This window comes from Paroedura picta, chromosome 4 (assembly GCF_049243985.1).
Source record: "Paroedura picta isolate Pp20150507F chromosome 4, Ppicta_v3.0, whole genome shotgun sequence".
NCBI classification, from domain to species: domain Eukaryota; kingdom Metazoa; phylum Chordata; class Lepidosauria; order Squamata; family Gekkonidae; genus Paroedura; species Paroedura picta.
The window spans coordinates 100,890,363-100,903,285 of NC_135372.1; the positions used below are offsets into that span (position 1 = coordinate 100,890,363).

At 42.3% G+C, this 12,923-nt stretch overlaps 1 protein-coding gene across 2 annotated transcripts in view; it reads left to right on the top strand.

The window, feature by feature from the left end:
• The first annotated feature begins 3,237 nt into the window (after positions 1-3,237).
• TMCC2 (transmembrane and coiled-coil domain family 2) overlaps positions 3,238-12,923 on the top strand; it is a 96,862-nt gene continuing 87,176 nt past the window's right edge. The window contains exons 1-2 of one of the 2 annotated variants that reach the window (XM_077334703.1): positions 3,238-3,257; positions 3,815-4,036. In XM_077334703.1, coding sequence (XP_077190818.1) covers positions 3,848-4,036 — 189 coding nt within the window. In that variant the 5' untranslated portion in view covers positions 3,238-3,257; positions 3,815-3,847. Of the gene's footprint in view, positions 3,258-3,295; positions 3,472-3,814; positions 4,037-12,923 lie in introns of those variants that run through there. The other variant, XM_077334702.1, reaches the window with a different exon arrangement.

The window sequence follows — 12,923 nt, forward strand, 5'->3', positions numbered from 1 at the left end:
GAACTAGAGAACAATGATGCAGTAATTAGAATGTGGAACTAGGATCAGGGTATCTAAGGTTCAGATCCACCCTCTGCCATGGAAAGTAACTGGGTGACATTGAGTCAGTCATACACTGTCAGTCAAACCTATTGCACTTGCTGTTTTTTCCACATTAACTTTTTTAAAAAAGTTTTATATTGGATATTTTTTAAAATCCTCACAGTTTGTTTAGTGATGTTTCAGTGCCTGTACCCACAAATCAATTAGTATTTCTACTACTTAAAAAACAACTGTGTATTGCCATTGAAAATTTTGAAATATTATTTTGAATATTATATGTTCTTATTTTCTCATATTTTTCAATAAAGTTTGTTAACACCTCTTTGTCAGTCTATTCCCTGGGACTCTGATTCCAAACATAAATATATTTATTTATGCTACTTCATTTCCAGCACATCTTTTTCATGGAGACTCAAGGCAAACAACAAAACATCAAAAACAAATTTAATCAGGCAACATAAGATATCCACTAACAATTCAATAGGACTAGGGTGTGGTGCAGAGTAGTAAGGCAGCAGACATGCAGTCTGAAAGCTCTGCCCATGAGGATGGGAGTTCAATCCCAGCAGCCGGCTCAAGGTTGACTCAGCCTTCCATCCTTCCGAGGTCGGTAAAATGAGTACCCAGCTTGCTGGGGGGTGAACGGTAATGACTGGGGAAGGCACTGGCAAACCACCCCGTATTGAGTCTGCCATGAAAACGCTAGAGGGCGTTACCCCAATGGTCAGACATGACCTGGTGCTTGCACAGGGGATACCTTTACCTTTTTTAGGATGGAAAACAAAGAAAAATAAGGACTTCTGTCAAAATGTTAAAGTATGCTTGGTTCCTTTCCAGCAACAGTTTAATTCAGAAGCAGTAAAGAATACTTGCATTTGACTTAAATCTTATTGGATCACGACTACAGCAATTAACAATAAAGGGCTCTGGTCCATATCATCTCTCAAAAGCTTCACAGTCCTTGGCTACCTGATCATATCTGATTCTTTGTCACTGAACAAAGGATGAGGTATTGGCATTACCACCACAAATCCTGCTCCTAGCTACAGTTGTGTGTAATTATCTCATCACAGTTGGAGGCAGTAGGAGTCAGCCTAAGCCAAGCCTTCCCTACAATCAGCATCTGCTGGTCAAGAGACTAGCCTCGAACTAGGAATTGAATCTAGTAAAAAAAAAAAAACAACTAAATAATTTCAGAATAACAAAGATGGGAAAGACTCATGGTAGCAAAAAACACAAGTTTTTCCTGGTCGGATTTATCATTTAGCCCATCTAGTAGTCCAACAAGAAAATTGGCCCTGGGATCTGAATACAATGGGCAAGTTAGAATGTAATGTGGGAGATCCTCTAAAACTAAGGTTCCACAGATACAGAAGCAGAGGTTACTAATGTTCCTTCATAAATCACGAGTCTGGAATCTTTAAAAAATTAATTTCTTTCCTGAATTGGGGGGGGGGGGCTTTAGAGAGGCATGCTATGTGCTACAACTTTGGGGGTAAATTCTTTTTGGCTTTGTCTGCACAATTAAATGCCTATTCTTTGTTCCAGGCAGTTTGCTCTAAAAAAACAAACAAGCAAAAATGTCCCCAGAAGAAAGAAGAGGGAGGCAGGCGCAAGGGCGGGACACTGGAGGCAGAGATAGCACTTCTTAGCCTCCATACATTACTTTAGTGTGTGGCCTGCTGGTTGCTCTCCTATAGTTCACACTCCATAGTTTGGGGAATCCATTTCATGCAGTTCCCCCAGCTAGTGCTGTAAAATGGAGGATGTAGCTAGCAGTTTGCTGCTTGGACGCTGACGACGTCATGCAAAATGCCAAAAATGTAGTGCCTTCACCAGATCAGCATTTCACTATATTTATGGCATGTGGAAAGGCCCACTATTCTTACTCCCACCATGCTTGCTTTCATGACAGAGGCATGTTATCACCTTAAGATGATATTGTATGCTTAACCATGTTTTTACCTTTAGCTTATGTGGAAACTGTCCTTCTGAGACCCTGGGAGAGCTTCTACCAGAGTAGATAATACTATGATTAACCAACTAAGGCTCTGATTCAGTATAAGGAATCCTCATGTCTTCAACTAAAAAACACTATTGGGCCCTGTCCTTTCCCCCTGCTCAAGGATGCCTCATCATGGACCTCCAGCAAAAGCAGCTAGGAGTTGTGTAGGGCTGCAGTGAGCGGTATGGAAAAATCAACAGAGGCTACTGTTTGTATGGCAGTATCTTTTGTTTGCACAGACATTCACAGGATGTGCAAGTTACTTACCAACACACAGTGTTCAGCCATGAAATGCACCGGGCAACTTGGCTCAGGAAAGATCTGCCCTGAACTCCTCCAAGGAAAGGCAGGATAGAGATATGATGTGCAGACTAATAAGGTTTTGAAAAGCCAACTCTTAACTGTGTGATTTTGGGCAGGCCTAGGTCACTTCTGTCTTGCAAGTTGAGATCTGTACTGGCATACTGTAGTTGTACAAAAGAAATAGATAAAAGGAAGGCAAATAGGAGGGACGAGATTGCAAAGTGGACTTTTGTAAAGCTCTCCAGCAAGTTTTGTAGACTCTCCTGATTTTTTTTTTTTTTTTTTGGGGGGGGGAGATGATGAAAAACATTTCCGCATATATTTAAAAAAAAAACAAAAAACGTCTGTGTCCTTGCAGGATGAGCTGCCCAAGGATGCTGTGCCTATGGCCGCACAGAAACATTTCTTTCCCTCTCGGGGCAATCAAGTTTATCAAGCCGCCTCAGGCATCCAGGGCGAAATAGCGAATGCATTCGAGGCCAAAGCAGCCCTGGGTGGGAGGAGTTCCCATGGCAATGGGAGAGGTGGCGACTCTTCTCCTCTGGGCGCATCCCCGAGATCACGAGCCACATCCCCAACGCGGGGCTGGAGGGGCGCCTGCCGGCGGAGGGGGGGGAGACTGACGGAGAGTCCCAACAAGCCACCCCCCCTCTCCCGGCCCCGCCACCATCTCCGCAACGCTCCGCCGCCTGCATTGCAAAGCCGCAGCCCGGTGCAGCACCATTCCCCTATTGACAGCTCCTGGGAACCGGGCGGGGCCGGCGGCGCGCAGGGCGGGGAGGCTGGGAGCCACCGGCCAACCAAGCCTGGAAGAGGCTCGCGGCTACGCCCTCCGTTCGCTCTCCAGATCGGGCCTGAGCTCCGATTGGCTTTCTCCGGCTGTCCGTCAGATCAGCAAGCCGGCTAGGTAGGTGGGTGGGTTAGGCTGAGGGATTTGCTCTTGAGCCCCGGTAGGAGCGGCGGAAAGTGGGCTCTTTGCAAGGGGCAGACAAATAGCAGCTTCACAAAGCCGCCTTGGTGCTGTTGTTGTGGTTGTCCTTGTTTTTAAAGATGAGCCCATTGGAAGGGAATGTGCAGCAGCTGTGCGAGGCAGCTGGATCACTGCTTGGCTTGCTTCAACAGTGAGTAGCAGGACTGGGAGGGGAAAGGGCATTATCAAATGCATGACATTTGTACCGGCACCGCACTACGAGGCCCGTCATTGCCCTCGGCCGTTGCAATTGTAAGTCGTATGCCAAAGTTTGGGCGCTGGTGCTGGTGGCTCCAGCCCTGCTGCTCCCCAATGCGGCGTGTTGGATGGAGGCTTCCTCTCTCCTGCTCCTCCCTATGGCCTGTCTGCCTGCATCTCACAGGTGAAACGAACTTCTGCCTCCCGAGGTGATCACACTGCTCTGGTCCTCTCCCGTCTCTCCTTCCTCTTTTCCTTTCCCCTCTCTCCTGATTTTCATCCACGATTCCTTCAAGGAGCAAGAGTCCGAGCTCACCCTCTCGCCCAGTATGAAGAGGTGCAAATCGGATGAGCTGCAGCAGCCAGAGGAGGACTCCACTGGGGCTGAAGATGTTCCCATCCTGGCAACCATGGATGCCAAGCCTGGGGATTCAGCTGCTACCCTGTTGGATTTGGGTGCATCGAATCCAAACCCTGCTCCGCATCCTGTTACTCGGAGCAAGCCTCCCGACTTAAAGGTAAGTGACTAAGCTGAGGCTTCACGTAATGAAACAGGCTTTGGGGCTGTTGTTGCCACTAGCTAGTACCACACCAGAAAGGCCAGCCGATTAATCTTAAATTGTTGACCACTGCAATCATTTTACATGTTCCGCAGAATGCCGTTCTTCCATAAACGAAAACAGCCAGCTAGATATTTCCCATTTCTAACTTGCCAGATGAGTTCTTGATGTTAAGTTTTGTGTGTCATGTATTGAATAATGTTCCTCCATATGAATCTTATAGCTTCATATTGTACAGTGTTCCCGATATAAGTAGCCATGTCTGAGGTACCTGACTTGATCAGTTTCACTGATTTATTTTTAAATAATGTGCACTAATGGTCTTGACTGTGAATACACTTAGTGAAAAGCTGTCAATCTCAGCAGGGCCCATGTTCTGTTGTCTGGTCCCTCCTTGGGAACCGTGGCTGACTCTTACTCTGTGTGGAAACTGTGTGGTACCCTGCTTCATGTCATGATGGGATTTAGTGAAGAATTGGGCATATCTCACAATGGCTCCATGGGGCTCAGTGAGGAAAAGTGGGCTATAAATAAAGTAAATAAACATTAGCCAGGACAGTTCAGAAATGCAGCTTTATTCCCTGAGTTAGGAGCTGGAGGTGAAAGCCAGATGGCTTATTCTATTGCAGTTTCTATGTGTCTTGGCTCCTGAAGCCTCTAACAATGGAAATTGTCACAGCTGGGATTCTGAATCAAACTGAGTTGCTGGGGTGATGTTTCCCCATTGCTCAGCTTGATCTGATGTTTCTTTTACTTTCCATTCCATGTGATTTCTTATGTGGTTGCATGTTTTACCCAAAGAAGTTTCAATCAAATAGGATTTTATTCTGACTAAATTGTGGTGAAATGCCAGCAATGGTTCTATACAAGTAGCTGTGTGTGAAGAATACACTTTTGGAGGAATGATGGTTTTCATTAACTTCTTAATCGACAGGGAGTCATTTTACATATGTAAAAATTGGATGAATTATATTAATCTCCTTGGCCAAATTGTTTAAAGTATATAGAAAGTGAATGCCAGTTCTTAGTCAGGATTGCAGTATTACTGTAGACTTGCAAATAAATCATTAATCAAGTCACCTATTGCAACTACAAATGTGCCATGAGGCAAACCATCTTTATTTAGAAACAGAGACCTGCTCAAAGTAAAAATATAATACAATTTTTCTAAATTGAATGAGTGTAGTTTCTTTTTCCATACTTAGTTATTCCTCATTTAGGCAACTGGTGTGCCACAGATGGCTGTCACAGGTGTATGTGGGCCAGAGGGTTAGTACAGATTATTATGGGCTAGTAATTTCTTATTTGGTGTTCATAGTTCTCAGTGATCTGAAGTGCAGACTCTTGGTTCTGATTTTGCAGAAATAGCTTGAAGAATAAACAGGTGTTGCCATGGCTGTGTTTGCCATTCTTCACATCCTCTTTTAAAATCACTTAAGAACTTTGCAATTTTTCTGAATCTGTGCACTGAAAATTGAAATCAGATTTTCAGCTTCACTCCTCTAACACCAGGGCATAATCTCTGTATCACCTGCTGCCCAGTGCCTTAGGCTATAAGTGGGTCAGTTTACTTGGAGTACTCCTTGGAGGAATAGCTCCTGTCACCCTCCCTCCCTTTCCTGGCGGTTCCCTTCTGGATAGTGCATCCAAGACAGGGGAGCACTACATGGATCAGAGAACCACTGCCAGCTTTCAGATTTATAAAAGTTATATGTTTAACACAGCACAGATTTAAGCAAAGGAATCAAAAAGAAATTAGGTTAAACACAATCCTTGTATCCCTATCTGATGTTAAAAATGGAGTAGGTTCCTTACTTAAGAAGTGACAAGTTCCTATTGCATATTCATCTCACCCAGCCAGGTGCATGGTCCAAGATAAATAGTTATCAGGCCAAAGAGCCCCCCCTCACCCCTTAGTTCAAGGCAATTAAGTCACCTTTGGATCCCCACCCACTCCTGGGTGCCCCAAGTCATTCTGGGAAGAAGATAAGGCATATCTCCTCCTTATTCCAGATACCTGCTTTTAGAAGAGGAAGGTAGGAGCATTCCATTGTATCCTGGTTAGATCAATTAGCATTTGAAGGAAGATAAGTAAGCAAGTGAGCTAATGTTACCCCCCCCCCCAAGATGGTCAGTTTAAATTTCTTCCTCCCAGTGGAAAGGCATTTCTTCACAATTCCTGCGGACCCCAATTAGCTCTTTATACTGGCCCTGAGGGTCCCCTGTACTCAAGAAAGTGCTATTCCATTGATACAGATACCTTTTGCTCAGATCATAGAGGCCCTTTGCATTTCATTAGGTTTGTCACAGGGGAGTAGAATCTATGCCCTGTACATAACCTGTTGAATATACTATTATAAACTATTGCCACAACCGCTAAGGAGATCAGCAAGGAATGTTCATCTCCTCTGATAGGATTAAGCACATTGGCAGTCTGAAATGTTGCTGTGTAAAATGGCCCCTTCTCACTCTCCTGGTACACTTTTTATGTGTGGCTTTGCTCAAGCTACTGAGCCAGTACACCCACAAGGTGCTAGAACAGAGTTTTATATATAATTCTACTGCAGAATCTTCATTCCTGCTTAGGAACATGAGAGGCATGAAAGGCATTGATACCATTTGGGGAGCAAAATTATACTTAGAATGATGAGCTGGAAAGGCAGCCTTCTAACTAGGACACTGACAGAACTGTAATTGGAAGGAAGACTGAACACTAATTTTGTAGTGTTACTGTTTTCATATAAAGATTAATGTCCAGGTTAGATGTGGGATTGCCTCCCTAAGAAATCATAATATCTTGATACATGTAAAAATGTTCTTGTCTACTTGTGACAAGACAATGGTAAGTAATAATAATGAGTACTTAGCAGTTGTTTGTAATAACAATTAGCAACAATAATGCTTAGAATGTGGTTTTTGTAAAAACATCATGCTTTGCAAAAATGAACACGCATCTGTGATCTCCATTTTATAGCTGTAAACACTAATGGAGACAAGCAAGAAACACAGATGGCTGTAACTCATTTTATTGTTTTCAGAAGTACTGCATTTGGTTACTGTACTGCCAGAGAGCCAGCCTAACATTTTAAGGCCTCAGTAGAGCTCTTTTTTGTTGTTACAATTTTTGACATACAAAGCACACATAATGGAAGATTATGCTACCTGCAATCGATATATGCAATCAACCATTTTGTGTGAATAATACATTTTGCAGCTTAAGTGCATGTGACTGGAGACCCAAATCTGTGGAGAGTATGCCTTGGTATGTATCAATTTTGGATTATATACATGTTGCCATATTTACACAAAATGGGGACTGCACATATTGAGTAGTGTCTTTTCACACATGTGATGTGAGCACCAAAACTATCATGACTAAAAAGTTCTCTGTTGTCCTCCAGAATTTATTAATGCTAGTGAATCAATGAGCCAATAATTTATGGAAGAATGTCTCTAAGCTCATGTAGGGTGCCTTTAGTATTCACACATCTGGAGTTAGGGAGCAGGACTTCCATACAGAAGTTCTGAACGGCTTGATTCTTGTTACATCTTTTTTTGTTTATTTAAATAAATCAACTCCGACAAACAGGCTGGATTCAGCCTCTCCCTGAGAGGAACCAGTGAGAGTTGATGGAATGTTGAGAGAAAAATAACCATTGAAAAAGGACAGAAGGATTCATAGTGGAGAAGCTGACAGCTTAAGGGCTGAAGTGAAAAAGGTTTTTCAAACTGAGTGGAACTGTATAGAACAGCTACATGAAACAGGCTGAAAAGAGTAGATTTATAATTTAAGGATTCCAGCTGTAGGTATTGCACCTCAGTTCAGTAGTTCTATGGGAGTGAAATGTTTCTTAGACTTAACTTGCCCCAGGGTTTTATTATTATAGATGAAAGTTTCTTGTTTTGATTACTTCTATTGGGTGCGCATCGAAGGGAAAGATGGTTGTGCATGCACAGACAATCTAATATCTTGGCCTACATGCATATTTATATATTAAATTTGTATACTGCCCCTCCTGGACTAGCCAGCTCGAAGCCGTTCACAACAAAACATAATACAAACACAAAATACCCTAAAAGAACCAATATATATCCCATAATGCTGGCACAATATCCTCTAGTCAACAATGCATCACAAACAGCAGCAACCATTCTCATCTCTAATAAAAACCCTGGACACCTCAACACTTCCGTTCCCAGGTGTGAATTTGCTTGTATTGCTGGGCAATGTTAGCCCAAGGGGTGATGTTTGGCCCCCAGGGGAGGCACTTATTATACAAGGACAGGGGAGGACCTAATTAGAGGATGTGAATGAGTGGTAGCAGCAAGAGATTAGAACAGTGTTTGAGCCCCAGCCCATTAGCTCTGTGTGAAGTCACAGCTTACAATCAATGTGAGTGAATCAGTGTGAGTGAGGGCTGATTAGGCTACCCCGTCTGTGGATGTCTCTGGAATGAGAGAGAGGACCTAAAGTGTGAGATGGTCATAACTCTTCATAGATTTTAAAAGACTTGAAGGGTGGGGAGTGTGATGCCTTGACCGCTGTATAACTGTAATATGAAAAAGGGAGGCTGTACTGGGTGATAGGTACTGGGTGATAGGCACTCTGTGTGAGTGGAAAAGGGGCATCACATCCACCTCTAGGAACAGCCGCCTATCAATTTCCTTTCCCCCCAATGAAAACTACTAATTAGCATAAAGCAAATGGCAAAGAGGAAACCACAATAGGTTCTCCTGAATGTTGTCCTGCAGTGCATCATTTAACTTTTACCATCCTAAAAGGAAGGATCTCTTTTTAGAGGATTACAATAGATATGGTAGACTTCTACAACCTATTGCATATCTGTCATTGCTTCAAGAGCAATGAATGAAAATTCAAAGAACTATCTAAACATCTAAGCAATGAAACTGACCTGTTTTCAGTAAGAGTGCATTTGCTGATTCCATGCTGGGCGTATTTTAAGTTGCTATCACTGGACAAATTTATTTAGAGGGTACTTAGAAAAAGCATGGCCTTGGGGAGCAATTGTGTCCAGCAGGATGAATTTCACACCTATGCAATCTATCCCATGTGTTGCTTTCCTACGTATGTAAATGCTTGGCCTGAAGAGGAAAAGGATTTTAACTCTGTGGCTTGTGGAAAGCGACAATTACTTCATCCCTAATTTGAGTCCCAATAGCACCTGTAAGACCAACAAAGATTTATTCAAAGCGTGAGCTTTTGAGTACATGCACTGTTTCTCAGACAACGGAACAAGGATCATAAAAGTAAGATATAAGGAAAAGGTAAATCAGTAGTAAATTATTTTTATTATTTATTTATTTATTTAGATTTCTATACCTCCCAGAGCCATAGGGAAACGCTGTGGAATACTTACATGGCATATTATAATAATGCAATAAATAAATTAGTAAACTGTGTCATAACATACAAATTATGCAGTATTATAAGTCTTAGATAAAATAACTAATCAGTACTTTGGGTTCAGTTGTAGTTCATAAAAATATTGGAGAAATAAAAATGTCAAGGTTAATAATTAATGGCAGACACTTTCCCAGTTGTGAAAAGAAATAATTAAAAGAGACCAGTTGCTTGCACCATCTGTCTTCACCCAAGATACAGTTTACTAATTTGCTACTAATTTAGCTTTTCCTTATATCTGTACTCTTATGATCCTTGTTCTAATGTCTGAGGAAGAGTGCATGCACTTGAAAGCTCATGCCTTGAATAAATCTTTGTTAAAGGTGCTATTGGACTAAAATTTTGTCGTACTACTTTAGGCCAACATGGCTACCCACTGGAATTTTAAGATAAGGACCAGAAACCTCACCAGGCAAAGTCTTTGCCCAGCAGTTTTCTGAAATGTGGATAAGGAGTCATATTGGGGAACAATGCTCAGAAGAGCTACAGGTGGCATGTCCAAGATGCTTCCAGGCCATGGAGTCAGTATTTCCTGAAGGTTTACTGATGGTCACATCATGTTGCTTGCTCTTGCTTTCCTGGGCAAATGGTTACTTGCTGAAAGGGAACCCATGAGAAAATGGTGTACAAACTGATAATTTCTCCTCCTGCCTCCAGCGTTTGGGGATATTCAAATGCCTAGCCAGCCACTTGCTGAAGTTAGCTTTGTGTCCCTCCTGGAGGGACATGTGGAACTTCTTTCTCAAAGTGTATATCCTTTTTCACACATTATAACTTGTGGCAGAAAGTGCAAATCCACTTGCTCATCTTCTGCCCTGTTATGTGTTGAGCTTCCTTGATTCAGCCTTTTTTCAGTGAATCCAAGCCAGTCCTGACGGCATGCTGGATGTACCCTTAAATGACAACACTAGTGATCAGTTCTGGGTCATCTTGTGCATTTAGGTGCTTTATATTTCAGCATCATATCAGCACATCTACCCATTGCAACTGATGAAAATGGCTTGGTAATCTACCTAATAACAAAATGTATGATTGCAAAGAATCAGAGGTTAGAGTACAGTCTCCCTTGCTGCAGAGCATCCAGCATTTTGTGATCTGCTGGAGACTTGGCTGGTGAGAACAAAGCTGTTCAGTATAATTTCAACTAGTGGGGCAGCAGGGATGCATTGCAGTTGATTCTTGGTCTACGTTCAGGTCATCTGCTTATGAGTAAGCCGCACAGGGAAGGTGGGGGAAGTCCTGGCAAGAAGTGCCCACAGAAGGGTGACCTAATTCTGCTTAAGATGTGTTGGATGGAGCATCGTTATGAGCTCAGCAACAGGCTGGCTGTGCTCGTAATAAATTCAATGAGAAGAATACATATCTAGTCAGTTTAATTTGAGAGAAAAGAAGAGGAATGTCCTGTGGGTAATTTGTTTTTGACTGCTGGAGACTAGCCAAGTTTTTAACTGGTCTGCAATCAATATGAATTTTGGCTGCCCTCCTCAAAATGTAGCTACATAGCTTCATTTTCCAAGTATCATTTCATTATCTAGATGTCATAAAAGGACATTTCTAGTAGCAGACAAAGTCCAGAAGGGATTTTTAAACTAAAAAGTTACCATTCTGCTTCATTAGAGAAGAGAGCATTTTGTTAGGAGTCAGGACATACATATTGTGAGAGCAAGCATGGTTTACTAGTTAAAGTGATTAAGGAGTAACAGACGCTTATCTGGAGAACAGGGTTTGATTCCCCACTCCTCCACTTGCAGCCAGCTGTGTGACCTTGGGCTAGTCACAGTGCTCTCAGAGCTGTTCTTGCAGAGCAGTCCTCTTGGAACTTTCTCAGCTCCACCTACTTCACAAGGTTTCTGTGGTGGGGAGAGGAAGGGGAAGTTGTTTATAAATGACTTTGGGACTCCTTCGGATATTGAAATGTGGGGTATAAAAAGAAACCCTAGCTCTTCTTTTGGTTATACAAAGTAAGCAGTTGTTTCTGGCTTGAGTCAAGTTGATTCTACAAAGCAAGCAGCCATTCCCAAACACCTCTGAAAAACCTGTTTGTGGCTTGAGATGCACTCTGTTTCTAGAAAGCGGACAAATGTTCTCAGTTTCAATCTAGCTTTTTCCAGTTTGGATGAAGATGGCATATTGATACTTGGCTATGGGCAAAACTTCATCCTTTGTTCTCAAAGAAAAATCTCCGATCCTCTGAGAAAAGAAGTAGAGCAGTGGAGCCTCCCCAGGCAAATCCTTAGGGGAAGGAATATGGTATTATGATATTAGAAGTTGGGATGCCCCTTTCTGCTTTGCCTTTCCCTAACCGATCAGTTGTGGGGTTGACTATCAGTGTCGTCAAAGACAACCATTTTCATTACTACTCCAGCAGTAGTGATTCATTGGGAAGTAAGAGGCCATTACCACTAAGTGTCAACTGAAGTGGGAGGGGCAGGCAGGTGTCATGGGACATTGACAGAACTAATTGGGAACTGACAGGTTAATGCTATGAATGCATCTGCTTGCTCATAGTCCATTAGCACCTAGGATAGCTATAAAGCATAAGAGCTGCAGTTTTTGCTAGGTGTTGCTAGCCAGGTAGGAATCAGTCCCACCCCTGCACAAACATAACAGCCTCGTGCCCTTGTCAGCTTGTGATGCATACCAGTAAGGGTGTATACAAAGAGATCTAGTGCATTTCTACATTATGCTCCATTTTACTGTTGCCTGTGTATATTTGCATCCAACCTTTTTAGTGCATAAATACCTGAATATTTAAGAGAGCAAAATATTATGGTATGGCTGCATCCTAGTCTACTCAACCATCATTTTAGCTCTAAGTCAAATTTGGATCTCTTACAAATCCAGTGTGAACAGCTTTGCTATCCTTTCCTTAGCTCAGTACTGCAAGAATGTTCTTTTATGTAATCTTTGAACAATGTATGACTGTTATGTGTTATAAGATGCAGGCATAATTCTTTGCAAGCTGAGCCTTTTGTGCTAGGAAAATCTCTCCTACAGTTAAAACATGGGCCAGGCTGTTTGTCCTTTTTGTCTGTGTTGTCATTAATCTTATTTCCTGATGCTACTGAGATGTGAACCGAGAAAGCAAATCTCTTGGAAATCCGCCCCCCTCCCCCAAAGATTTATTTTCCAGTTAGTTGCAGACTATAAAGTTCTGGTGCTATTTTAGAACTATAGATATGACGAGTGTCATATGGTTGTGTAGTGAAGCATTGTTATTCTTTTTATTGCACCTTTAGTCCGTATTGCCAAAAGCAGAAAACAAGGTGAAGCATAATGGTAGGTTCATTAGATAGAGAGACAGACTTGGATTGATAGTGTGGCCTTGAGCAAGTCACACTCAGCCAAGTTTACCATTTGTAAAGCTGGAATAATTGGTACACTTTGCATACCTGTTAGCAGACAAACCCTTATCATTCATGA